The 25,501-nt window shown below is 35.6% G+C and overlaps 1 protein-coding gene across 3 annotated transcripts in view; it reads left to right on the top strand.

The window, feature by feature from the left end:
- Nucleotides 1-25,501, top strand: part of ARAP2 (ArfGAP with RhoGAP domain, ankyrin repeat and PH domain 2) — a 233,841-nt gene that overhangs the window by 79,023 nt on the left and 129,317 nt on the right. For all 3 annotated transcript variants that reach the window (XM_027836269.1, XM_027836270.1, XM_027836268.1), the window contains exons 8-9: nt 1,993-2,113; nt 9,226-9,401. In XM_027836269.1, the coding sequence (XP_027692070.1) occupies nt 1,993-2,113; nt 9,226-9,401 (297 nt within the window). The remainder of the gene's footprint in view (nt 1-1,992; nt 2,114-9,225; nt 9,402-25,501) is intronic.

Raw genomic sequence — 25,501 nt, 5'->3', positions numbered from 1 at the left:
CAATTGTTGCACAGCTTGATTATTCTGAGGTTTCTGATATTGCAAGAGACACAGTTCTAACAATTAGAGCAATCTAAAAAGTGTGGGCTGCTTCAGGAAGTCGTGGCTTCCCTTTCACTAGAGTTATTTCATTGAGTGAATTATTCAGTTATCAGTTGGTCTCTTCCACGTCTGAAGTTTTGTGATTCCTCTTCCTCCTTTTCTCCCCCCCAAACCCCCCACAAGTTACATTAGTCTTCTAATTGGTTTCCCTCTTGACTCCGCTGCTGAAATTACCTCCCTAATGCACAGATCTAATCATGGCATCACTGTATTTAGAAAACTTTTGTGAATTCCTTTTGCTTCTAAAATCAGATATGTTATACCCTGGCTTGACATTTAAGGTTCTCTACAGTCTGACTTCCACCTCCCTTTGCTGACTCATTTTATATTACTCCCATTCACATACCATATATTTCAACTGAACTGAACTAAGAGTTGTCTTTTTAATTTGTCTTGTTTCCTGCCTCTATTCATTTGTCAATCTTTGAGAACACTTTTCATCTTCATCTATAGTTATTGAAATCTCTTTCTTCAAGAACCAATTCAAGTGCCATCTCAGTCTATAGAATTTCTTAAGCTCCCCATCCCCAAGGCCACCAAAAGTATTTGCTCTGCCTTATACTTTTTTTCCCCTGTACTATTCCTTCTTTGCCTTTGTCATACTTTAGAGGAGTGGTGTCAAACTCAAATAAAAATGCCATTAATCCATAATAAGGATCCCTCAAGGCCATATATTGACTTAGTTTTAAAATGTAATGGTATCTGTATTTTATTATATTTTAATTTTGTTAAATATTTCCCAATTACATTTTAATCTGGTTTGGACTGCGTGAAGGAGTGTTGTGGGATACATATTCAGCCTGCATGCATGTTTGACACCTCTGCTCCAGAGGGTAATAGCTGTGTCGTTTTCCCTGCCCCTTTTCTCCCCTCCTCCTTCCCCTTCCTTTTTCCCTTTCCCTCTCCTTATCCTCCTCCTGTTTCCTTTTCTTCTTCTCCTTCTCTTCATCTCTTATCTTCCCCTTTCCTCACTTCCATTTTTCCCTTTCTCCCTCTTCTCCTTCCCTTTCGTGCTTCTTCAGTCTTTCCCCCTTCTCCTTTTCCCTTTCCTCCTCTTTTTTCCTCCCCTCTTTCTGTGCCTCCTCCTCCCTCCTTACCCTCCCCAAATCCCTTCTCCTCCTCTTCCTCCCCCACAGTGCCCACTTCAGTATTTGATATACAGCAGATGCTTAATAAAAGCTCATATTTGAATTAGAAACTAAATGACCATCTCTCAGTTGAAGAGGGGATTTCGTCTTGTATGAGAAAGTAGATTGTTGCCTTTTGTAAACCTAATAGCATTCCATAAATAGCTGATAGGTATGAGTATCACTGTCGTGTACATGGGTTTTTTATTGTAAACAGCCAACCTTTTTTGAATTTATTTTATGATTTTCTATAGATATTGAAGTATTAAATGTAATTTTAATTTTAAAAATTCCTACTATGATCCACTTACTTAAGATAGCTAAAATTCAATAAGAAGACTATTTTAGGTGCTTAGATTTAGGTGATTTTTCATAGCTGATAGAGAAAAATAGACAAATGTGAAACATTTTACTTACAGTACCTGTGATAGCCAGCAGATGCCTGCAAACACCATAAAATAATTGTGAATGAGCTACTTAGAGAGCAGAGTCATGGAACAAATTCACTGCTGTTTCTTGAGGTTTGTGAGGTTTCTTGGAGTAGGTTTGTGTTTTTAAGTGACCAGTTGAGATAGAACAGAATACATAGAAGAAGAAATAAGAGAGATGTTATGATTCTTTAGATACTCCATTAGTGTGGGCATACATTACCATCTTTGGGATTGACAATGAGATCACAAAATGAAATTTGGCATTATATTTCAGAATAAGGGCAGTTGAGTTTCATTAATGCTGCTACTGTGTCTTTCTTCCCAAAATATAGGAGGTATATTCAAAAGGAATAATTCCTCTCTCTGCTGTATCAACAATTCGGGGTCAGGGAGACAGCAAATTTGAAGTTGTAACATCACAAAGGACTTTTGTATTTAGAGTAGAAAAAGAAGGTAAGTTTAATTTCTCAACACTATAATTTAAAAAAAAATTTTAAAAGTTCACACTGATGTCTGCATTTATGTATACAGCACATGATTTATAAATATCTGATTACATGATAAATTATACCAAGTTTTGGGAATAGGTTTTAAAAGTATCTTTTTTTTGAGATCTTTTGAGTACCATAAAAATTATGTTGTGATGAATTAGTTGCTTCTTGATTCCATTTTGTTAACATCTAAACAAAGGATGAGAATTTTTTAGCACTAACAGATATAATATTTTTCTATATTTGAAAAAATGACCCTGTGCAATTTTGGCTTTGAGTAGTTTTGTGTAAAAAGTTAAAGGTATTTTACCTTAACTATTAGATTTTGTTCTGACTTCATATGTATCCTAACAAACACCTTCATATAACCACCCAAAAATACATTCCCTCAAAACAAGTTGGAACCAGCAGCACAAGTCCCCTTCATGTTGTTTCTTCCTATGCCCCAATGAAAAGGAAGGATGCATTTTTTAACTTACATTGTTAGACATTTTATTTAACCTAAATTTTGTTGCATTTTACTTCTTTCTTTATTTGCTTTGGTAAAATCATATAGATTGTCCTTACATTTGTGCTTTCTTTATTCTGCATTAGTTCATATAAGCCTTTCCAGGTTTCTCTGAATTCTTGATATTTATTATTTTTATGGAACAAAGAGTATATTCCATTACCACAATTTGTTCAGTCTTCCCAAATCATTGGATACTTAGTTTGCCTGTAGTCTGAATTAATATAAGTGATTCTGATAGGAATTTTTTTTTTTTGTAAAAAGGCATCTTTTCTTCTAGGCACTGATCTCTTTGGATTATAAATACATTAGTAGGATCTCTGCAGCATGGGCTACGAACAACCTGATAACTTCTTGCTGAATTCCAAATTGTATTCCTTATTGGTTAGAATGATTCATAGCCTCACCAGCAGTGAATTAGCATGCCTGTCTTATTTTGGGACAGTTTAGTATTTAAAAATGAGCAAATAAATTTTTCAAGGTCGCTGGTTTGGCAAGGAGTGTTACCTTTTCACAAAAAAAAATTCATTGATTCATCTGCTATGAGTCACTCATTAGAATAAACTATTTAAAAGTAAGACAAAGTTAATAGTTGAAGTCTAAGTTTTATATTGTATAACTCCCCTATTAGCCACAAGTTGGTGTTCTTTGTTAAATTAGCTCTGTTAAATATTAAAATCCCATATTATAAAACCTCTGTAGATTGTACAGAATATGGGGAGTTATAGTTTGAGTCAGAGGGAGAAAAATTCCAAAGTAGTCCTAAAATATATGTATTTTGCTTATTTTCAGGTACATAAAGTAACCAAAATGTGGCTAATGCATTATTGCCCTAGGCAGTGTGCTGCTTTGTCAATAGTAATACAGACTTATATTTTGCAACATTTGTTATTTTTGATTTCTCTGTCACTGCTTACTTCCTATACTCTACCAGATGCTTTATCTCCTTTGATCATCCCAGCAAACCTGTTATTGGCAGATTAGATATTGTTGTTCTTATTTTATAGACAAGGAAGCTGAGGCTGAGAATTTAAGTTGTAGAAAACAGCTGAGGTAATAGTGAAAGTAACAATGGATTTGGAGTCAGAAGATGTGGGTTTGAACGCTAGGTCTGCTCATTTATTAGTTGAGTGATTGTGGGTTAGTCATTTAACTTCTCTGAACATCAGTTTACTTAATCTGTTAAGTGGGTATAATCATGTTTAAACTGGGTCTCACAGGTTTGTTGTGAGGATTAAAAAGATAGACCTGAAGTGCTTTGTAAACTAATGCCCTCATGTGTTAGCTCTTGCCATCACATCAGTTGCTGTTTTTTAGTGAAATAGCAAGAGTCATATTGCTTGTAAGTAGTAGAGCCCAAAGAGGAGAACTGAAGATTATCATGCTCAAGTAAGTCAATGAGCATTCATTAAGTACTCACTGTGTTCTGCTAACCACTGAGACTACGAAGGCAAAAATAGTACTTGCCCTCAAGGAGCTCATGATCTAATTGGGGAGACAACATGTAAATAAGTAGGCCATTCAAGATATGTAGAGCATGTGGAAGGTTGCCTTAGAGGGGAATGTGTGAGGAGGACCTGCAGAGGCATTATGAAGATGGTAGCTGAGTTGAGTCTTGAAAGAATCCCAGGAAGGTAAGATGCAGAGTTGAGAAGGAAGAACAGTCTAGGCATGAGTCCCAGTTAGAAGGAAGGCATGAAGATTGGAGATGCAATATCAGGTGTGAGGAAAGCAAATAGGCCAGTTTATGAATTATAAGGGAATAAAGTTGAAGAACGATGAAAAGTAGGATGGAGACAGGTGATGAAAAAGTTTAAGTGCCAAAAAAGTACTTCATATTTGATCTTGGAAAAAATAGCTGAGAGTGAGAGAGAGAGAGTGAGAGAGTGAGTCCTGACATTTAGAAAGATCACTTAGGAAGCTAACTGGAGGCTGGATTGGACTAGGTTAGTGCTTGAGAGAGGGATATATATATATATATATATATATATATATATATATATACACACACACACACACACACACACACAAGAGATGTTGAAATGAAAAGATTTGCTGGTAGATTGGATATATGAGATTAGTGAGAGTAAGGATTTGAGGATGACACCAATGTTGGGAAGATGGTTGTGCTTTTGATAGTAATATCAAATAAAATAAATAAAAGAAGAGAGGAGAGTGTGGAGGAAATATAATATGCTCTGTTTTGAACATACTGATTTTGAGATGTCTTGGGAAATCCAGTATGAGATATCCAAGAGATAAATGGGGATGTGGGACTATAGTTCAGGAGAGATTAGAATTAGATATATAGACCTGGTAATCAGTAGCATAAAGATGATAATTGAACTCATGGAAACAAATAAAATCAGTGAGATATAATATAGACTAGGGAAAAGAGAAGATGGTTCTGAACAGAGCCTTGATGGGGTGGGAAGGGGTGGGACACTTACTATTAGTGGCTGTGACATGGATAAAGAACCAGCTGGCACATGAGTCTCATATAAATGTTGTTTTTATTATTATTAAAAAAGAACCAGGAGTGTGCAGTATGGCAAAAACCTAGATGGAAGTATCTTTAGTGCAGAGCAGGATTGGCAAGTGTCAAAAATTGCTGAGAAATCAAGAGGAATAAGGTCTAATAAAAGGCTATAAGATTTGACAATTAAGGAATCACCTGTGACTTTGGGGATTGCAGCTTTAGATGTCTGATAAGATCCAAAAGTACAATGAAGAGGGTTTGAGGAGAGTGAGAGGGCAGTATGGAGGAGGCATCTAGTGTAGATAGCAGCAAACATAAATTATTTTTAATAGTAACATTTGATCATCAAATATTTTCATAGTAAAAATAGTAGTCTTTCTAAGTTTTCTTGTATGTTATTTCATACAAGAAATCCTATCTTTTGACTGTTACAAGTATCTTACTGTAAAGTACTGTAATACAGAATATGTTGTTCTTAGCAAGTCTTTTTTTACTCTAATTCTGTGTGTATTTTTAAATACAGAAGATCTATAATTCAGTCGATCTAATAAGCTTTTCTTAAGGCACAACTACGTGCCAGGTGATTTGTTAGTGCTAGGGGTTCAAATAAAAAGAATGAAGCAATTCTGACTCTCAAGGAACTTACAATCTAAGGAGACATTTGAAAGGCTGACAAAGTGGTTATCTTCTGTTTCCACACCCTGACCAGGTAACAACAGTAGCAAAAAAGGTGGCCATTTAAACATGCTCTTTTAAAGCCTGAAAGGATGTAGAACGGACAGAGAAAAGATTTAATAGGGCACAGTCTAAGAAAAAAATGGTGATTTAATGTAATACTAAATTCAAATATGCCATAGATATTTGTAAATGGAATTGAATCTGTGTCAGCCCTAAGCATTGCACGAAATGCAGAAATCACTGGGCAAAAGGAGAGCAAGCAATCTTGCATACTTCCCAGCTCCCCCTGACTCAGTGTCACAGCATTATTTTATTTGAGATGCACTGACTTCCCAGAACATCCTATTCCTCATCTCCAAAAGTAATTATTTGAACATATGCCAAAGTCAAGCAGAAATAATTTCTGTAATATTTATTGTTTTTTCAAGTATCAGTGCCAAAGCTCACCTCTATTATCATGGATAATTAGAATCAACTCTACAGTGACGTTAGCCTTTTCTTTTTGCCATTCACTTCCTGATAGTCATTTAGATACTGAAGAACTACATAATTCTTTGAGATTACAAGGGGGATCATTTGTGGTACTTCATTGGTAATATACTTACAGATTACATGTATCTAGTTGTCAGTTTTAGGAGAGTTCTAAGGAATTGAAATATACTGATACTGATCTGAAAATCGACCACTTCAATCCAACTAATTATTAATTAAATTTTAAACAGTGATTTTTATGGATCATCATTTAAAAACAAAAAAAATCATGCAACTTTCACTTGGCATGGCACCATGTTCCCTTACAAACTTTGTAGCAATCATGATTATTGTAATTATTGTATAAGCAATTATTGCAGCAATAATTCCCAAATTGCACTTGGGTATTATAAAGGTTTTAGAAAGAAAGTGTCCAATCTTGGCATATTGTCATAGACCTTATGTATTTTCATGTCTCTGTGTTTAATGGTATTGTTGATATTGGTATTCCCCATTGGAACAGTAATTAGATTTTGTGTGTATGTGTGTGCTTACAACAAGCTTCACAAAATGTATTTGGCTCTCAAATCAACTTTATGAGATTAATTGCATTTTTGAAGGGATAGAAGACAGACCCCAGATCCAGCCCTCCTGGACTAAGATCATGGGGAATAGCAGAGCAGGGAGGGAAATCTCACTTGGACAAAAGTAGTTAGGGGTAACAACAGGTAACACCTGTTGATGGGAAGGCATCGGGTAAGCATCGGGTAACACCAGGTAACAATAGTAGCACCTGTTGATATTGTTACCTGATGCCTTCCTATTTTAACTAATTACTTTTGCTGAGAAAGACTTGAGTTCAGATTTGACCTCAGACAATAGCTGTATGACCTTGGGCAAGTTACTCAACTCTGTTTGCCTCAGTTTTCTCATCTTTAAAATAAGCTAGAGAAGGAAATGACAAACCACTCCAGTATCTTTGCCAGGAAAACACCAAATGGGGTCACGAAGCTTCGGATAAGACTGAAATAACTGAACAACAATAAAAGAAAAGCTGTAGATACTAAACTCAGTTGTTTCTATAGTGCTGAAAAAGTTAGCACCTTCTAAATTAAGATGCCTTAGGAAAAAAAATGCTAGTAGTTGAACCTTACTTATGCTTCTTCTTCCCTACTATTGGGGGAGATTAGGAAAATACTTTTTCATCCATAGTAATAAGATAGCATCTTACGGATCTAAGCGTCTTCTAAGTGAAATATATTATGATAGTCATTGGGGAAATGTACAACTGCAGAAAACATAGTCCCTATTCTTAAAGGGTTTTGCAGGAAGTTAAAAATTTTTTTCTCCTCTTTGAAAAAAAAAAACATGTAAATATCAAGCCCCCACTTCCACCCTAATCTTTTATTCTGAATTGAACACTTTCCTGGGTATGATGGAAGTAAAGAAATGTGTATATATGTATGTATGTATATAATATGTGTGTGTGTGTATATATATATACACATACATACATACATACATACACATGACAAAAAAATCATTTAGGATTTTTTTTCTTTTTTTGTAGGCAGTGGGGTTAAGTGACTTGCCCAGAGTCACACAGCTAGTGAGTGTTATGTGTCTGTTTTTTATTTTTGTTTGTTTGTTTTTTGGTGAGGCAATTGGGGTTAAGTGAGTATTTTCTTATACAAAACTTTGATTAGGTAATCAGAGGTATGGTCAAATGCTGATGATTCTGCACTAGTGGAGTTGAAGATAATCCAAAAATCATCCAGATTTGGCTTTTGACCATGTCTTTGAGCTCATATTTACATATTAGGTTGTTAGGTCTATGATGGTGTCAAACTCAACTCGAAATGAGGCCATTATACTGTATGTAAGGATCCCTGTGGGCTGTATATTGATTTAGAAAATCACATTTTAACATCAGATACTATTATATTTTTATTTATTTTGTTAAATATTTCCCAATTACATTTTAATTTCATTTGAACTTCATTGAAACTGTTGTGGGCTGCATGCATCTCAGGGTGCATTTGTCACTTTGGGAAGCCAAAGCACTGAAGTTTTGTTATAGAAAGAACTGGGTACTGTCCCATTTTCCTCTCTTGTTGATCTTGTTTATCTCCTCTCTATATATGATAATGTGGGCCACTGCTGTCTTCTGGCCTCTCTTAAAACCTTATGGCATATCAGTTCCTCTTTGTTTGCTTTTAAAAAGCATCTCTAAAAGTTTTTTGTTTTGTTTTTATATCACATTAATTTTGTGCTGTACCTCCTTCCCATACTTACTTCTCTCTTGTAATGAAGAAAAATACTTAAGCAAAACCAACGGGCATTAATATATCTATGTCTGATGGTATATGCAGCATTCCACAGTGGAATCACTAGAGTCTGTGGGAAAAGGAGAGGCATTCAAAGCCTCTGGGGCATTGCTGGAAAGAGGGAGGCTCCTTTTCATTCCCTCCCTCCTCTGAGTGAATCCTACCCAGCCCCTACCAGAACCCTGCTCCTTCCCCTTTTTTTCCTGATATTTAGATACTCAACTCTTCTCTTTCCATTTTGGAATTTGCCTATGACCTTGCTAGTACAATGGGACTCAGGTGGTAAGAAGGCAGTGAATAATCAATCTCCTTGTAGATGATGAGATGGTGCTCTTTTGTATTTGTGTGTGGCTGGGTGTACAAATACACCAGTATCTACAAAATAGGAAAGAAGACCTTGGGAGTGAGTCAAAAATTGTTTTCTGTGAGAAGGCAGGAACTGCTTGCAATCTGCATCAGTGCAGGGAATAACAGTATTGATGAAAGTACAGTCCTTTAAAGTATAGAAGAAATGGCATGTGTGCATATGTATGCATGTAATTTATTGTGTGTGTGTGTGTGTATACACACATAAAGGTTTAGAGATTTGTTTTCTGTGTCTTTTGTTTCAGAGGAAAGAAATGACTGGATCACTATTCTGCTAAATGCACTGAAATCTCAGCCGCTTGCTCCTCAGTCTCGATCAGTTCTACCTGAGAAGTGTGGATATCTGGAATTAAGAGGATACAAAGCTAAAATTTTTACCGTGTTGAATGGAAGCAATGTGTGGCTCTGCAAAAATGAGCAGGTGAGCATTGTTAAAGTAATTATAAATTATCAACATCATTGTGGTAATTAGAAATTGCCATCCCTTGGTATGACATGAACAACTGCACTTTTTAACTGTCTTAGTCTTTACTGGCTCCTCGTATGAAGTATTCTTTGCCCCTTTTGTGAACATTCCACTAAAGATTTTTATAAACGCTTTTGTCTTCATTGTCCTCAATTTCTCCAGCAACAGGGAAGCTATTTAAAACACATTTTAGTCTGGTCATTACCTTTTCAAGAAGTGAATAGAAGAGAACAGTCAGAATTAATTTTTGAAAAGTAAGTCTTCAGCTAAAGCAACATAAATCCATCCCAAAGGGTAATTAAGAAGTGCTTAATCATTTCTTCTCAGATGCCAGCTGTTAATCAAACAGGCATGGTTCTGTGCCTGCTGTGTTGCCCATGTGCTCTAGTTCTATAGAAAAAAAAATGAGCATGCATAGATAGTTTCTGGAGTGCAACAAGTGTGTTTCCTTAACACATAAAACCACTAGTGGTCAAGGCTGTAGGAGACTGACTGAAGTTGGGATGCTTTTTAAAAAGCAGCATTGAGATGCTAGTGTTCAGTTTGATCTTTACTGGATTTTGCTATTTTAAAAATATATTTTAGGTATCTGTTTAAAGTAGCATTGAGGTCCTGGTTTTCTATTTGATGTTTACTGGATTCAGTTTTTAAATACTTTTAAAATACATTTTAGAGGTTCATTTTCTTAAAAAGAAGATTTAAATCTTTGTAAACTTTGATTTGATATATTGGTAACATAGGATCAATGATTTATAGCTAGAAGAGACCTTAGAAGCCATCCTCATTTTATAGATGAAGAAATTGAGGCTGAGATCGGTTAAATGACTTATTTGCGGTCTGATTAATGGGATGTTTGCTTGCATCCCTTCTCATATTTCCTGCAGTCAGGTGGCTCAGTATTTATTTTTTGCAGTTTAATTTTTTTTTCTGCATCTGCTCTAATTTAAAAAGTAACAACTGGTTTTCAATTGCATTCTTATAATTAAGAATTTTGTTTTTTATCTAGTTTTAGCTCTTTCATTTTCTTTTTCTTTTTTACCTTTCCCTCATCAAGGATAAATGTCAAGTGCTATATGAAATATTTTGTGAGGGTCAGAGCCTTTTGAGAATAATTATTTAATGTTAATTTTCATTTTAAAAAATGCTGGCTGTCTTTTTGGTGTTTACTTGATTGTTTTGTTAGTTGGGTTTTATTTTCATTAATGTCTGATTAATCTTTGATTTTTGTCCATATTTGTTGAATAGCCTGTCTGGTTTGTATGGCTGAAAACTTCTGCCTGCACCCTGAACTTTGCTGCCTCAGATTTTATATACCTTGATGAGGTCACCTCACATGTATATCAGACAAATTGCATTTTCAAGACACACTATTACTGTATGAATGCATATTGACTTCATTTTATAAAATTCGTTTTGTTTTCGTCTTCTGTTCTGCTGCCATCCGGTAGATAGAATGTGGACAAATAGATGACTATTAGATGCAGCCACGTGAGAAGAATGTCATTTCATTGCTATTTTTCTTCATCTGCTTTTATCATCTCTCTGTGGGTAGGGGGACCAGCTGTGTATTTGAATAAGCAGCTCTTTAAGAACCACCCAGCCTTTATGGGTTCTGCTAAATTGTGTCTGAATCTCCTGGCACCAATAGACATGATTCAAAGGGGAAAATACTGAAATAAGTTTCAAATAGGAAGATATATTAGAAATATTCTTTAAAATGGGAAAAAAAAAAACTGAGGAGAATTCTGGTAAACACAATACTCTAGAATCCAGTAGAGGGCCCTAGTGTTCTAAAAATCTTTTCTTTGGAAAAGGAAAATTGTTGTTATCCAGTAATTATGAGACAGATTTGCCAAAGATGTCCTAAAAGTCTGGTTATATTGGACATCATAACCATGCTAGCACTACTACCAGTGAATTTTCTGAGTTTTTTATTAATACAGAATGATAAGATGCTTATTTAGTCAATGTTAAGATGAGATAAAATCTAGATGATTTGCCTTTTTTCGTCTGTCCCTAATTAAATGTGAAACAGAACAAGAAATTGGGTAAGAGGGCATTATTCGACCCTTCCCATTTCCACTAACACTCTGTGAAACCAATAATGATTTCAGCATTTAGTGAGTACAGTAATACTCTATCTCTACATTAAAAAAAACCACAATATTAAAAACATTTCTTATTTGTATTTTAAAATAATGTAGATATTAAAAAATTTAGTAATGTATTTTCTTAGTCTTACCATGTAATTAGATATCTGTGATTATAGTCAGATAATTTAATTGTAATGATGCACTTGAAAGAATGTTTTCCTGTAATTTGATCATGATTCTTTAGTCTTACAATGCAGAACATCTAAAATTAAGCACCAGTCCAAGCTGTTGAGCTTTTTGTGTGTTGAGAGAGTAGAGGGACTGTCTCATTAATGTTTCCTTTTCCTTTTTTTAGGAAGGAAAAGTACAGGGGAGTGGAATGGCTTGTGTTATTTTCTGTAGATAAGGGTGTTTCAGATAAGATAGATAAACTAGAAGGGTAGAGTGAGAATTAGGTAAGTTTATCACTTAACCCCAATTGCCTAAAAGGAAAAAAAATACAAAAAAAAAAGAATTAGGTAAGTTTAAATGTTGGTTTATTAACCCTCAAGTGAACACTCACTGTGATTTCCCACCTGAAAGGAAGAAAGGGAGCTTTCAGACATCAGTTGTGTAATCTTTTTCTTCATGATTCCTTATCCTACGGAACTAGAGGAGACATGATTGAAAAAAGTTGCTTCAGAAAGTTGTATCATTCCTAACTACCTGTTCATTTTTTTAAATGATCGACATGCCCCTCGGAAATTTTTCCCCTTCTACCCCCATTCCCCCTTCCACCATTAGCTTTCAACTTAACCCTCCATCTGCTGGCATAGTTAACCCTTTCTTATAACAAAGAGAACAATTAAGCAAAACCAATTGAAACTGATCTTCTCTATCTTTATCTGCAGCATTGACCCTCATCACTATACTGAAAGGAGAGAGATATTTTTAATCATCCGTTCTTTGGAACCAAGATTGGTCATTGCTGTTACTTAGTCTGATTTCCTTTTAATGTTCTTTTTATGTATATTATTGTGGTCATTTTGTGTGCATCATTCCCTATTCTGCTTATTTCACTCTAGTAGTTCTAGTAGAAATGTAACATTTCATTACATTCGTGGGTCACAATCTGATAAGCCATTCCCAAGTTGGTGTTCAACTATGTTGTTGCCATGATTTTTGGTACCACAAAAATTATTATTAGGAATATTGTGGTTTATATATAGAAGTTGGTCTTTCTTTGGACTCCAGATTTGTGAGCAGTAACCTGATACTTGGATCAAAATTTATGAACAGTTTTGTGATATTTTTCGTATAATTAAAAATTATTATTGGGAATAGTTCCATCACTGCACAGCTTCACTAGTAGTGTTAGTATGCCTGTTTTCCTACATCTTCTCAACATTGACTACATCTGTCTCTTACCATCTTTGCCAATTAGATGGATATAAAATGGAACATCAGTTATTTTAATTTGTATTTCTCTTATTAGTAATTTGGAGCATATTTCTCACATGTTTATTGCTAGTTTTAATCCTTCCTTAGAAAATGATTTATTCTTAGGAACCCTTTTACAAGGTCAGCTATTTTCCTTAAACTAGGGGAATTTCTTTTTCCCTTTTGCAACCACCCAAGGCCTTTGTTCATTCTCACTGCTTGTAGGAGGGAAAGAGGAAGGGGTGTTCTTCAGCACGTGCCTGAGACAGTGTGTTGCTTGTTCCTTTCTATTAGCATGTTGAAATAATAATAGGATGAGAGATTTTTTTTTTTAGGCTAGGTCAAAGAGCAGCCCTGAAACCTTGCTATAAAATGCTGTCCTCAGAGATCTTGGCCATGGAATTGTATTATGGGGAAAATTGCTATAGCAGTATTTTTGGTACATTGGAAAACTAAAATCATTTGATGGATAGATCCAAGATAATTGCTGCAGTTAGTCAAGTTATAATCAAACTCAACTGCATTTTAGTTTATCTCATACCAAGTAATTGAAACCATCAACTTAAAACATTAATTCTAACTTAGGACACTATATGCCCTTAAGCCTCTGTATTCCAATATGAACTCATCCATAACATTTTCTATGTAAAATTTTCTGGCTAATTAAGTAGAGAAAGCATTATTGAATGGTATTAGCATATTAATAACTAAAACATTTAGAATATTCCTTAAGAAAAATGGTGACATACAGCTTAATAATGTATATAAATTGAAAGTGCTTCACTTTTTCAGCCTGTGAAGTCCAGTGATTAAAAATTTTCTTATCTATTTGAAGGTTAAACACATATAATTCGTATGTATTAGTATGGAAGTTACCATACCAAATTAATTAAGGTATTCATTTTAACATGTATAGACTTGAATACAGCCATACTTTTATTCCTTTTAAAGTATGCTTCAAATTATCAACTTTATTCCCTACTTGAGTTAGATTCTCGTGGGGCTTAGGTTACTCCCTGGGGTTTTAAATTGGCATTAACTCTTTTTTGCCTTTAGATAGCATTTACTGTATACAATTATTGCCTTGGGTGTGGAATTTAATCTTTACATTTTCAACATGTGAGGTAGACAAAGTATAAACAGCCTAAGGTTTCTTTGCCTAGATAATTTAGTTCTATAAGACTTCTAGAGTGCTAAACCACATTCTTGTAGCCTGAAATAGTCTATTAAACTTGTAAAAACACTTAATCACATAGCATAGTTTATACACTGGGCTCAGCATATTTTATAAATGTTATTTTCTAAAGGGAAAACAAAATATCACCAATAATAAACATTTTAGGAATACCTCCAGAGTGTTTATACTTCAACCTTCTGCAAAGCATTCTATTTCTTTAGGCAAGGCTTAGTCCATTACCCTTTCCATATTAGAGCTTAGTGAATTTTCTCAATGGTGTTGAATGTGTGACATGACATTGTATTTCAGAGTTGATGGTGCCCTTGGCAGTACGAACCAGAGAAAGCAAAATTGACATGAAAACAGGATGGACATACAGTCCCTTTATGTATTCCTAAACACCTAGCTTAAGCTTTCAGTCCTTTCTTTCTTTTACATTGTCTAGCAGTCCACTTTTGGAAGTTGAATTTATAAAGGAGAGCTTCCTATTTCACTGAGAAAAATGGGAGGCATTTACCCTTGACTCCCATCTTAAAATCCTCAGAACTTTGCACCAGCTTTTTTTTAAACTCTGCTTTGTTTCCTGTCTCAGAAAGAAGAAACACTACTTGAAACTAATAACTATAACTGTATTTGTTTTCCCTCCTCTCCTACTTCTTTTTTTTTCCAGCCAAAGACAAGGTTTATTAGAACATCTGTCATATTGGGCAGACTCTTAAGGAGTCTGAACATTAGTGAGCTATTGGCTAGATTGTAAGAATATGAGCAGTGCCTAGATTATAAGAATCTGAGCACTTTAATGGAGACAAGATTGACCTTATATACAGAAAGACTATGGGAAGGATCTAGGAGTGGTCAAGTAGTCTGCTGGGGATGGTGAGGTAATACAATGCCAGGGACCTGGACCACCTGGCCAAGGGAGAATGGAGCCTAGCTAGGATTAAGGGTGGGAAGTGGCCAGGGGCCATAGGGAGGTAAGACAATGCAGGGTTAGACTTGAGAGAATTGGGAGATTGGGAAAGTTCAAGGTTTTTCAAACTTTCTGGGGTCCAGATCCCAAACCCATCATTCCCGCCTCAAACAAATGGGACCCAGATTCTTTTGTGCTAAGGGGCAAAGGTCTTGGCTTCTGAAACTGCTTGCTGCTAGCAAGGGGCATAGAGCTGTCCTTGCCTTGAGAGGCTCCCAAAGAGGAGTTTGATTAGAACTGATCATAGGCTGCATCCAGGGAAAGATGGGGGGACATTGGGTGGTTAACTGCTGTTTGCTATCAACTGTAGGTGGATGGCCTGAAGTCTGGAAGACACAAATCTGATAGAAAAGACTGCAGGGCCCAGATATGACAGGATAAAACATCCTTAGCTCTGTTTGGCTTCAGATAATTCAGTTTTCCAACCATGCAGTATCAAATCTACCTCATAGCCAGACTCAGGAATAGCCAGGTGGGTAACATTATTTTTCAAAGGAACATAATAGGGAAACTGAGCCAGGAGGATCCCATCTTAGACTGAGGCTAAAATCGTCTTCTCAACTTTTCCCGATGCTGACTTCTCACCAGTATCATGTTCTCTGAGTAGCTTGTGGCATTTCTCTCAGATGGTGAATTATTGATTATCAATGGATTATGATCCATCAGACAACTCAAAATAAAATCCTACGAGCTTTTACCTCAAACTGCAAGTTTCACTAATCACAGCTTAGGAAAAACTTTTCCAGGATTTACATCTCAAACTTAAATTTGTCCTGGTATAAAAAGTCAATTGTTAGAGATTTCTATACACTTGCAAATTCTCAGCAAGCCATAACCCAAACAAGCTTTTTGGCAAGTTTATACATTAATACAATAACCAACAATAGCCAAATTGTTTTAGTGGTAACCAAATTATGAAAAGTTGATTTTCATAACTGATACAAAAAGTTCACCAATTTGAAACTTGAAATGAACCCATTACCAATCAGGTGACTTCAGTTTTGTTAAATGCATTTCCAAATTAATTTACATAGAGAATCAACATCTCATCATTAACAGTTAAAACTACAACTTTTAAAAAGAGCATGCTTACCCAAGTTCGGAGGCTAGCTTCTTTACCTTGAGCAGGATGTGCTGAACCTGGGTGATGCTTCCAGGCAAAGGTTGCCCCAGGGCCCAAGGCCATTGCTCGTGGGGCCCATGCTGTAGCTGCTGTCCCTCCCCATTCCTTCTTTTCCCCAGGTGGGAGAGGGCAAAATCAAAGGTGAGGGGAAAGGGTGAAACTCTTTTCTTCTATGAAAGAGGTTAACACATACCCTCTTGACTCAAGGGAAGGGAGTGACTGGGGTGGTAAGGAAGTGTTTTAAAACTCTTAATGATCAATCATAAAACCTCCAGAATCTGCCAAGATATTTTCCCTGTAACCTCCATGAAGGAAGATTCAGGAGTGTAGAAGGAAGGGAGAAAGTAAGCGTCAGGGAACCACAAAGCTACTGCAATTTTCCCCAATTCCCTAACACCGAGAATTGACAGAATTGGGCATACACTTCCCAATACGGTGTCCAACCTTGTCCTCTATGCTGCAGAAGGTGAACTCAGGTCCATGGCCTCAAACCGACCCAGTGGATTGAGAGCCAAAGAGTGTCAGGCAGAATGGAGACAACTTCATAACTGTCTGCCCAAAAAGCACCTCTAAGCCTTGGTGCTTGGAGAGAGACCCCAACTACAGGGCAAGAAAGGGGTGGGGGGGAGGTTTACGTAAGTTCCAGTCTTGGCTGGAGAAGAACTTGGGGTTAGGCAGTTTCCCTGTACAGGCCACCAAAATGTTGAGGTTTAGGGGTGCTGGGATCCCAAAATCACAATACACAGGTCCTGCCCAAAAGAATTCAACCCAAGCCTTCTTTCAGCCAAAGACAAGGTTTATTAGAACATCCGTCACATTTGGCAGACTCTTAAGGAATCCGAACATTAGTGAGCTATTGACTAGATTGTAAGAATCTGAGCAGTGGCTAGAGTATAATAATCTGAGCCCATCCCCTCCTACTTTTAACAAAATCTGTTCCATCTCTCCTAGCTAACTCTGATCTATCTTTTGATTTGTACCTAGGCACACTCAGGTCTCCATGATCCTATATTATTTAAATGACCCTTGACCCTTCTACCTATCCCCTCATACTATCTTTTTCTTCATTTTTGATGCCAGAATTTTAGGGAAAAGTTTCTTCATTTTATAAGAATGGGGAATTATCTTACATTAATATCATCTTACCCATTGCCTAGGAGAGTTCCCTGCTATATTGAATTGCATTGTATTGGAGTAGAATGACAATCAGTGAGATGGAAAGCTAGGACAAGAAGAGGTTCAGAAGGTTACACTAACAAATAGTGAAGGTTTAATATTATCACATTAAATTTAATAAATATTTTACTACATCTTTATAAAAGAAATTTATACTTTTATATACAATCTGTTTATTTGTATATTAAAATGTTCATATTTGTCAAGGTGATTTAAAAAAAGGAAAAATAGTTATAACAATTTGGGACTTGTAACCTCTTCTTCAGTTCTCTAAATTTAAAAGATTATCTTGTTTGTGCTTTAGCAATGAACATTTATGTACTTTGATGTATAAAAACATTATTGCAAAGACTCATGGAAGAGGCATTATGGTATAGTGAGGGGGTGTCTTAAGATCTGAATTTGAGTTTGTACTTCTGACTGCTTCAGTTTCCTCATCTGTGAAATTGGAATGATATTATTACCTACCTCCAGAGGTCCATTGTGAAGATGAGATTATATTTGTAAAAAGCTTCATAAACTTTACATACTATATAAATGTTTACTATCCTTTTTCATAATAATAATAATAATAATTATTATTATTATTATTACATAAGTATATATCATTCCAAACAACTCATTATTCCCTTTTTAAAACAACCATACCTCTTTCAAATTAACTTATTTGTGTTGAGGTCACAACCATAATACTTGTTAGTTATCCATGTTTGTAAATTCCAAGTCATCTAGGATTTCCCTCTTGCCTTATATCCAATGCCAAGTTCTTGTCAATTTTACCTCCACATTATTTCTCCCATCCCTCCTATTCTCTCAGTTTACATAGCTACTACTACCAAAGTCCAAGCCTTTATGACCCCTTGATATCCTGAACTATTAAAATATCTTCCTAATTGGTTTCTCTGCTTCCATTCTTTTCCCTCTATAGTCCATTAGCTGACAAATTAATATTGCCCAAATACTTTTCTGATTGTCATACACCTGCTCAGAAATTATCTTTGACTCTCTGTTGCCTAGATGTTTGGCATTTAAAGACCTCCACAATTGACTTATTCATCTCATTTTTTTGTATACACTCTAGTGGTGTAACTTACAGAGTGCTGGGCCTAGAGTCAAGAATGCCTGATTTCAAATATGTCCTCCGATACTTATCAGTTGTGTAATCTTGAGCAAGTCACTTAACCTCTGTTTGCCTCAATTTCCTCATGTGCAAAATGGGAATAATAATAGCGCCGACCTCCTGGGGTTGTTATGAGGATCAAATGAGATAATAATTGTAAAACACTTAGCACAGTACCTGGCACAAAGTAAGTACTATATAAATGTTGGTTGTTGTTATAATTATTCCAAGGAAACTCACCTAATAGCTGTTAGAACTTTTTCCATTTTCCCTCACGGTGCCTTTGTATGGATATTGAATTGTCCTAGAGGTCCAGGACTATTTATTTGGTCTTTTTTGTAAGCTCTGCTCATAGCACAATACCTTGCAAATAATAGGCACTTAATAAATATTAATTGAGTTAATGAAGTTGAATTTAGCATCTTTGAAGAAGCATAAGGATGACAAATTAGAGAAATTAGATAACTAAGTGCTGTCTCTCCTTGCCTTTCTCTCCTTCCCCTCCCCTTCTCCATGGATAGAAGTATATTATAAAACTTTTTTTTTTCTAGTTAAATAGATTACAAATCCTGCCCCAGTGGTCCATTTAAAAATAATTGTCAGATCCAGGCCTTTCTTTTACCTGAGGAAGTCTTAGTTTTATTTCAAAGGCACATTTCCTCAGTTAGTATGAAGGGATGTTATTTGAAAAACAATTCAGCTATCTGTTATCTGTTAAAAAACTTCCCATAAATTTTCTCTTAATGAGCTAGTTTCTCACAACTTGCCAATTTAATATCAGTTATTTATAAACCTTAATTTTCTAGGACTTTTGGCCTCCACATAAAGTGGAAATCTTAAGCAATTCCACTACATGGAGCACTGGAATCAATGTTGTTAGTATTCTTTTCTTCTGTTGGACTGTTTCTGCATTTTCTTCCAGATGCAGGAATTAACAGTGATATTCATGCTACTTGTGGTTGCACCCCTTGACAGTTTTCAAAGTACATTCATGTACTTGAGGTCCTTAGGGCTTCACAGCAACCCAGGCTGGTAAACAGGATGGTCATTAGCACTCCATTTTACATATGAGAAAACAAAGTCCTCGAGAGGCTTAAGTGGTTTTGATTGTTCTCTTGCACAAGTGCCATGCTGCAAAATGTCTGATGGTGCGGTGTATGACAGTTGCTGTTTATATTTATCTCGTTGAACATTTTCTCTCTTTGTGTAGTGATAGAACTTATTCAAAATAGATATAACACTTTAATTGAGGAAGGAATCAAAATGATTATAGAATGATTATAGCAAAGGGTTTTCTCAAAAATAATCTAGGTCACTGCCTAGTATTAACCGTAAGAAAAATAACCTCATTTTTTCAGCTTTTTTTTTTTAAACAAAACACTGCAGTGCTATTAATATCAGTTAAATTAACCCTCCTCTTTTAATATTTAACATGTAATGCCAGCTTAAGCCATTTTAATTACAATTTTTTATGTATACCATGCCATAATTCCATGTTGTCTTGCCTCAAAATGATAGAATCTGTCTTTTTTGAACTTAAAAGCCAAAGGGAATTTTAAATAGCTTATTTTTTCTAATATCCCATAATATCTAATATTCTAAATTTATCTAATGTTAATTATTCAATAAACTTTTAAAGTGCTGATTCTGCAGGTCGTGTTATTACTTCACAGATTAAAAAAAATCAGTTGCCTCTAATTATCTACTTTGGAAAAATTTTGAGACATCAGTCAGCAAATATTTATTGAATATTGTGCCAATACTATAAACTTGCACTAATATATTTTAATAACATTTAGCCAACATGTTCAGACAGCAGTGCTTAATCATATATACTTTGTATATATGTATATGTATATTATTTGCAAATGTATTGCTTTATCTTCTGAAATGTTTGATTCTTGACAATAAGGACTATTGTTTTTGACTTTGACTCCCTGGGATCTAGTTTATAGTAGAAGCTTTAAAATGCATTTTGATTGATTTAATTCATCTTCTGAAAAATGCATATTTTTCCTGTGCCCAGGCAAAAGGATCCTAAACTTTTTCCACTCTTAACTTCACGCGCCTCCCCCTTTCCCCCCCAACCCTCAGCCTCCTGCTCCAACATTTTTCTGTACAATTGTTAGAATCAGACAGAAGTAATCCCTGAGGGAATATGTAATATTCCTATTTAGGAAACAAAAACACAGCAGTCATCAAATATCTTTTTTTTGCTTTTATGAATAGAGGAATAAGAATCCTTGCGTAGCCCATGCTGTGGATGTCCTTTTCCTACTCCTGCTCACTCTGGCAGTTATTTCCACAGTGGTATAGTTTGGTATAAAACATCTCCCCCAAAATCTATGACTTTCTTGCCAATAAATACAGAGTCCAGGGGAAAGTGAACTCAAGCTTAGAGAGCACACATGGCAGAGGGGTAACACCAAGCTCTTGAAAGTTCTTTTTTCTTTTGCTGCTGTCCTTAAGATATCCCCTCTAGTTGTGTTGCTTTTCTTCTGGATTCCTTATAGAGCTTTGAATTGATCTTTTCTGATTGTATCATCTATCTGTAATCCTGAGGCTTCCAGGTGATGCAGTGGATGGAGCACTGGGCCTAGAGTCAAGAAGACCTGGGTTCAAATCTGGCCTCTGACACTTACTAGCTGTGTGACCCTGGGCAAGTCACTTAACCCTGTTTGCCTCAGTTTCCTCATCTATAAAATGGTCAGGAGAAGGAAATGGTAAACCACTCCAGGATCTTTGTCAAGAAAACCCCAAATGGGGTCATGAAGAGTCAGACACGACTAAACCAACTGGGGGGGGGAACCCAACAAAATCTGCAACCCCATTGCAGAAACTTTTCTGATCCCTATTGTCCTGGAGATGTTGCTAGGATGCCAGTGAGAAAAATTCACATCCTTTGGTTTTCAAAAGTTCAGAAGCTTGCCCTGGGGTTCAGGGGGAGAAGAAATATGTTTTCAAATGGACTTAGCTGGAGGCTTCTACCACTAAGCTCCCAGATGCTGGAAACTGGGGTGCTGAACAAGTTACCTCTACCAATTTGAACACAATTCCTGGGCGATGCCACTGTAGTTAATCCAGTGGCTTTCAAAAACATCTGAACTCCATCAATAAAAGATAAGAATGAGATGAAAATAATAGTACTTAAAATAATAAGATAGAAAATGGTGCTAGATAATATTCACTAGACCATTGCACAGTTGGTTAAAATAAATGCTTTTTTTCTTCTACTTGAATAAAATATTAGGATGTATTCTTATCTTCTGGAGAGTCACTGAAAGCTTTCTTGAGACAATTCCAGTAGGAAATAGAATATTGAGAATGACATATACTTCATCTTGTTATCATAAAATTTTGATTTCTTATGTTAGTTTTTTGTTTTTTCAAGATGTTTGATTCCACGTATCTTGGAGATTGAGTATTTGACATGGAAACACCTATCAAAAAAGTATACTTAAGTTTTTTTGAATCACTGTTAGGTTTAGGCAGTTGTGGGCAATAATTTGGTCTGTGATAAAAGTCTAGTTACACTTTAATTTATTTGTTGAGTTCTCTAGGACATTTTGAATTCTTTATTTGTAGTGTGTATATATAGATACAGATATAGATATATCTATATATTGGAAAGAATGTGAAGATTCTGAAGTTAGTTGTCCTGTGTTCCATCTTTGACACTACCTATGTGATGTTGGGAAAGTCATTTAACTTCTCTCTGCCTTAGTTCTCTGAGCTAGAAAATCAGGACATCGGGCTAGATGGGTTCTGTGCTCCTTAGGGATCTTTTATCTTTTTATCCAAGATAGGTTGAGGTCTGTTTTTGTAGTGAAGATATTTGTCATCCATCAGTCCCTGGAAGATAATGTGCTTTTGATATGTAATTCTAGTGGTTAAGACATGTCTTACAAGTTATTCAGTAGGTGTTAAATTTTTGCAGCCTCTAGTAGTGGTTACAAAGCCTGTGGTTTATAGTTTTCTTGCATAATTTGTATTGATTATTATGTCTTGGCTCTGTGATTTATAATGATGATTACTTAATTCTCACTTCCTAACATAAAACCCATGATTCTATAAACAAGTCCACATGCCTAAGCTATATTTTGGCAACATCATTATTGACATATTGTTAGCTGAGTTCAGGCAGACATCTGACCTTTTGAGAACTTTTTTGATTCTGCTCTTGATTTTAGCCGTTTCATAGGCTCCCATCTCTGTGACCTTGGGCTCAGATTGATGATGACTCATTTTATTTTACCTAGTATCAGACCCATCATACCAATTCCCAGACATTTATAGTCATGCTAACATCTAAACCCTCATACTGCCCCCCCACCTTTAAAATGTGAGCTCCTTGAGGGCAAGGGCTATCTTGATTGCTTATGTTTGTATACCCAATGCTTACCACCATTCCTGTAACACACTAGGTCCTTAATAAATATTATTTTCATTCATTCATTCCATCTGGAGGTAAAGCTACTTTCTTTTACATTTGTCAAATTCAATGGCATGTACCTATTGAAAGGAAAGAAAGAAACAAACATTATGTCCTTCTTTGCGTTAAGCATTGGGGCTATAAACACAAACAGAAAGTCAGCCCTGTTAGAAGACAACTCACAAACAGGAGGTAAAAATTGAAGTGGAGGAGGAGATAAAGGTATGGATTCATAGTTTGGAAGTCTGGAAGGCAGGAGTAGATACAGGAGAGTAATGCAGGGGGTTTATCCCAGGGTCCCTCCAGAAAATGTAGGGCCTAGGAGGAACTCACAAATGAGAGAAGGGGGCCGGCCCCTAGGGGATTATTCCAGGGGGAGGAGACCCCAGGGTTAGTTGGATTCTAAAGTAAGGAAACCTTAGGCTCTGAGGAAAGCTCTAGGACAAGAAAGTAGTAAAGGTATGATTTTGAAGTCTGAAAGTTAGGAGACCCCAATATGAACTCCTGTTGTTTGGTGAAGTTATGTGTGATTGTTAAAAAATGTTTTTTAGATTTTTGACTTATTTGTCATATGCTCTGAGAATTTCAATTTATCATTGTTCTGTTTTATTTTTTTTCCCCTGTGAGAAAGTGTTAACATTTCTTTTGCTGTCTTTGGATGATAGGTTAAATGTTTCATTAATGTTACATGGATTTCTATGAGGATATTTTCCTAATATGTTGTGGTACATGTTATATAGTTATGAAATCACACATTAAGACTGGTATTGATTAGTGTCAATTACCTTAAACATGATATTACTATTTGACTTTGATTTCAGGATTCCAGTAAGTCTCTTAACATATTCAGTCATAGCTTTCTCCCGAATATCCTGAATAACAGATGCACTGTATGTCTTGCCATAAGGAAACAAAGGTATTTTTAAGTATCAACACCATCATTCATTGGGTCAAAGTGACCTCTAGAGTCAAGCCCATAGTCATCAGTCTTTGTCTTTGTCTTGCATTAAAAGTGTTTCACTTATCAAGACAATGTGACATTTTGATATAAGAGAAAGATTCCATGAAATTAAAGAGCTGTTTGATGTTCTGCCTCCTCCCTCATCAGTGGAGTCACTGGATTTATGTGGTTAATCTGAACCATAATGAGCTCAAACTATTTCTGAGAAAGGCTTCATATCAGTTGTGCTATGTTGATGCCATGTTTTAAAAGGAGAACAATTTTTCCTATGGGTGTTAAGATACTCTAGCATTTTTGCTACTTTTGGTAATAAATATGTTCTCTCTCTCTCTCTCTCTTTTGGTGAGGCAATTCGGGTTAAGTGACTTGCCCACAGTCACACAGCTAGTGAGTGTTATGTGTCTGACGCCAAATTTGAACTCAGGTCCTCCTGACTCCAGGGCCAGTGCTCTATCCACTGACCTACCTACCTGCCCCTAAATATGTTTTCTCTTAAGAAAGCTGAAATGAGGCTTGCATCAGAGTTAGTTGGTAAAGTGATTTACTAGTAACTCAAATGACACTTTGAAGTGCTTGAGCCAGTAATTATAGATTGTGTCCATTCCCCTCTACCTTCTAATTTTGCAGAGAAGCTTCATGCTGTTCATTGTATTCATAGTATGCAAGATTTTTATTTTATTTTTGAGACAACTGATACTTTTGTTATGTTGGATTCTTTCAACCATATAGGTGAACAGATTCTTTTCCACATTTTCTTCCTTTGGGAATTCTCTATTTCATCAGATTTGTTTGTTTTTCATGATCCTAGCAGGGTTTCTTCACCCTTTTAGTGTCATGGATCCAGATCCCTTCTCAGAACATTTTTTAAATGCATAAAATGAAATACATAGGATTACAAAAAAAACCAATTATGTTGAAATACAGTTTTTAAAAAAAAAAAACAAGTTCCTATACCCAAGGTTAAGAAATAAGAAACTCTGCTTCATAGTATAATTTTTGATATCAAATTAACTATTTTTTTTCTGCTTTGATTCCTTATGGCTTTTCCTTTCAATTGTTTTTTAAGAGTAACACAAATCTTTGATATTGTAGACAGTGGATAGAATGCTAGACTAGGAGACAGGAAGAACCGATTTCAGATATGCCTTACACACTCACTAGCTATGTGACCCTGAGCAAGTCACTTTACTATTCAAAATAGAGATAAAAGTAGCCTTCCTTAAATATACCTACCTTATACATATATACTTAAAATATAGCTACCTTACACGATTATTGTAAGGATTGAATGAGATTATATGTAAAGAACTTTGCAAACCTTGAAGTGCTATTTAAATACTAGCAATTAGCTATTAATACTTGAATTTTCTGTATTCAACATGATTCTTTTTCATTGGCTGGAATCAGGTGATAGGCTGTTCCAGTTTATGGGATGAAATTTTAAAAGATATCTGAGGTTTCTTTATACTGTGGTAATTTGTCATCTCTCAGTCCATAATAAATAATGTGTGTCTGATATGTAATTCTACTTTCTATTGTTATTTTTTTTAACTAGGCACTGTTGCATAGCATAGTGAATGGATA

The sequence above is a fragment of the Vombatus ursinus genome, unplaced genomic scaffold, assembly GCF_900497805.2.
Source record: "Vombatus ursinus unplaced genomic scaffold, bare-nosed wombat genome assembly UNPS02014818.1, whole genome shotgun sequence".
Classification (NCBI taxonomy): Eukaryota; Metazoa; Chordata; class Mammalia; order Diprotodontia; family Vombatidae; genus Vombatus; species Vombatus ursinus.
The sequence above is the reverse complement of the archived record's forward strand: the minus strand, read 5'-3'. Positions and strand labels throughout refer to the sequence as shown.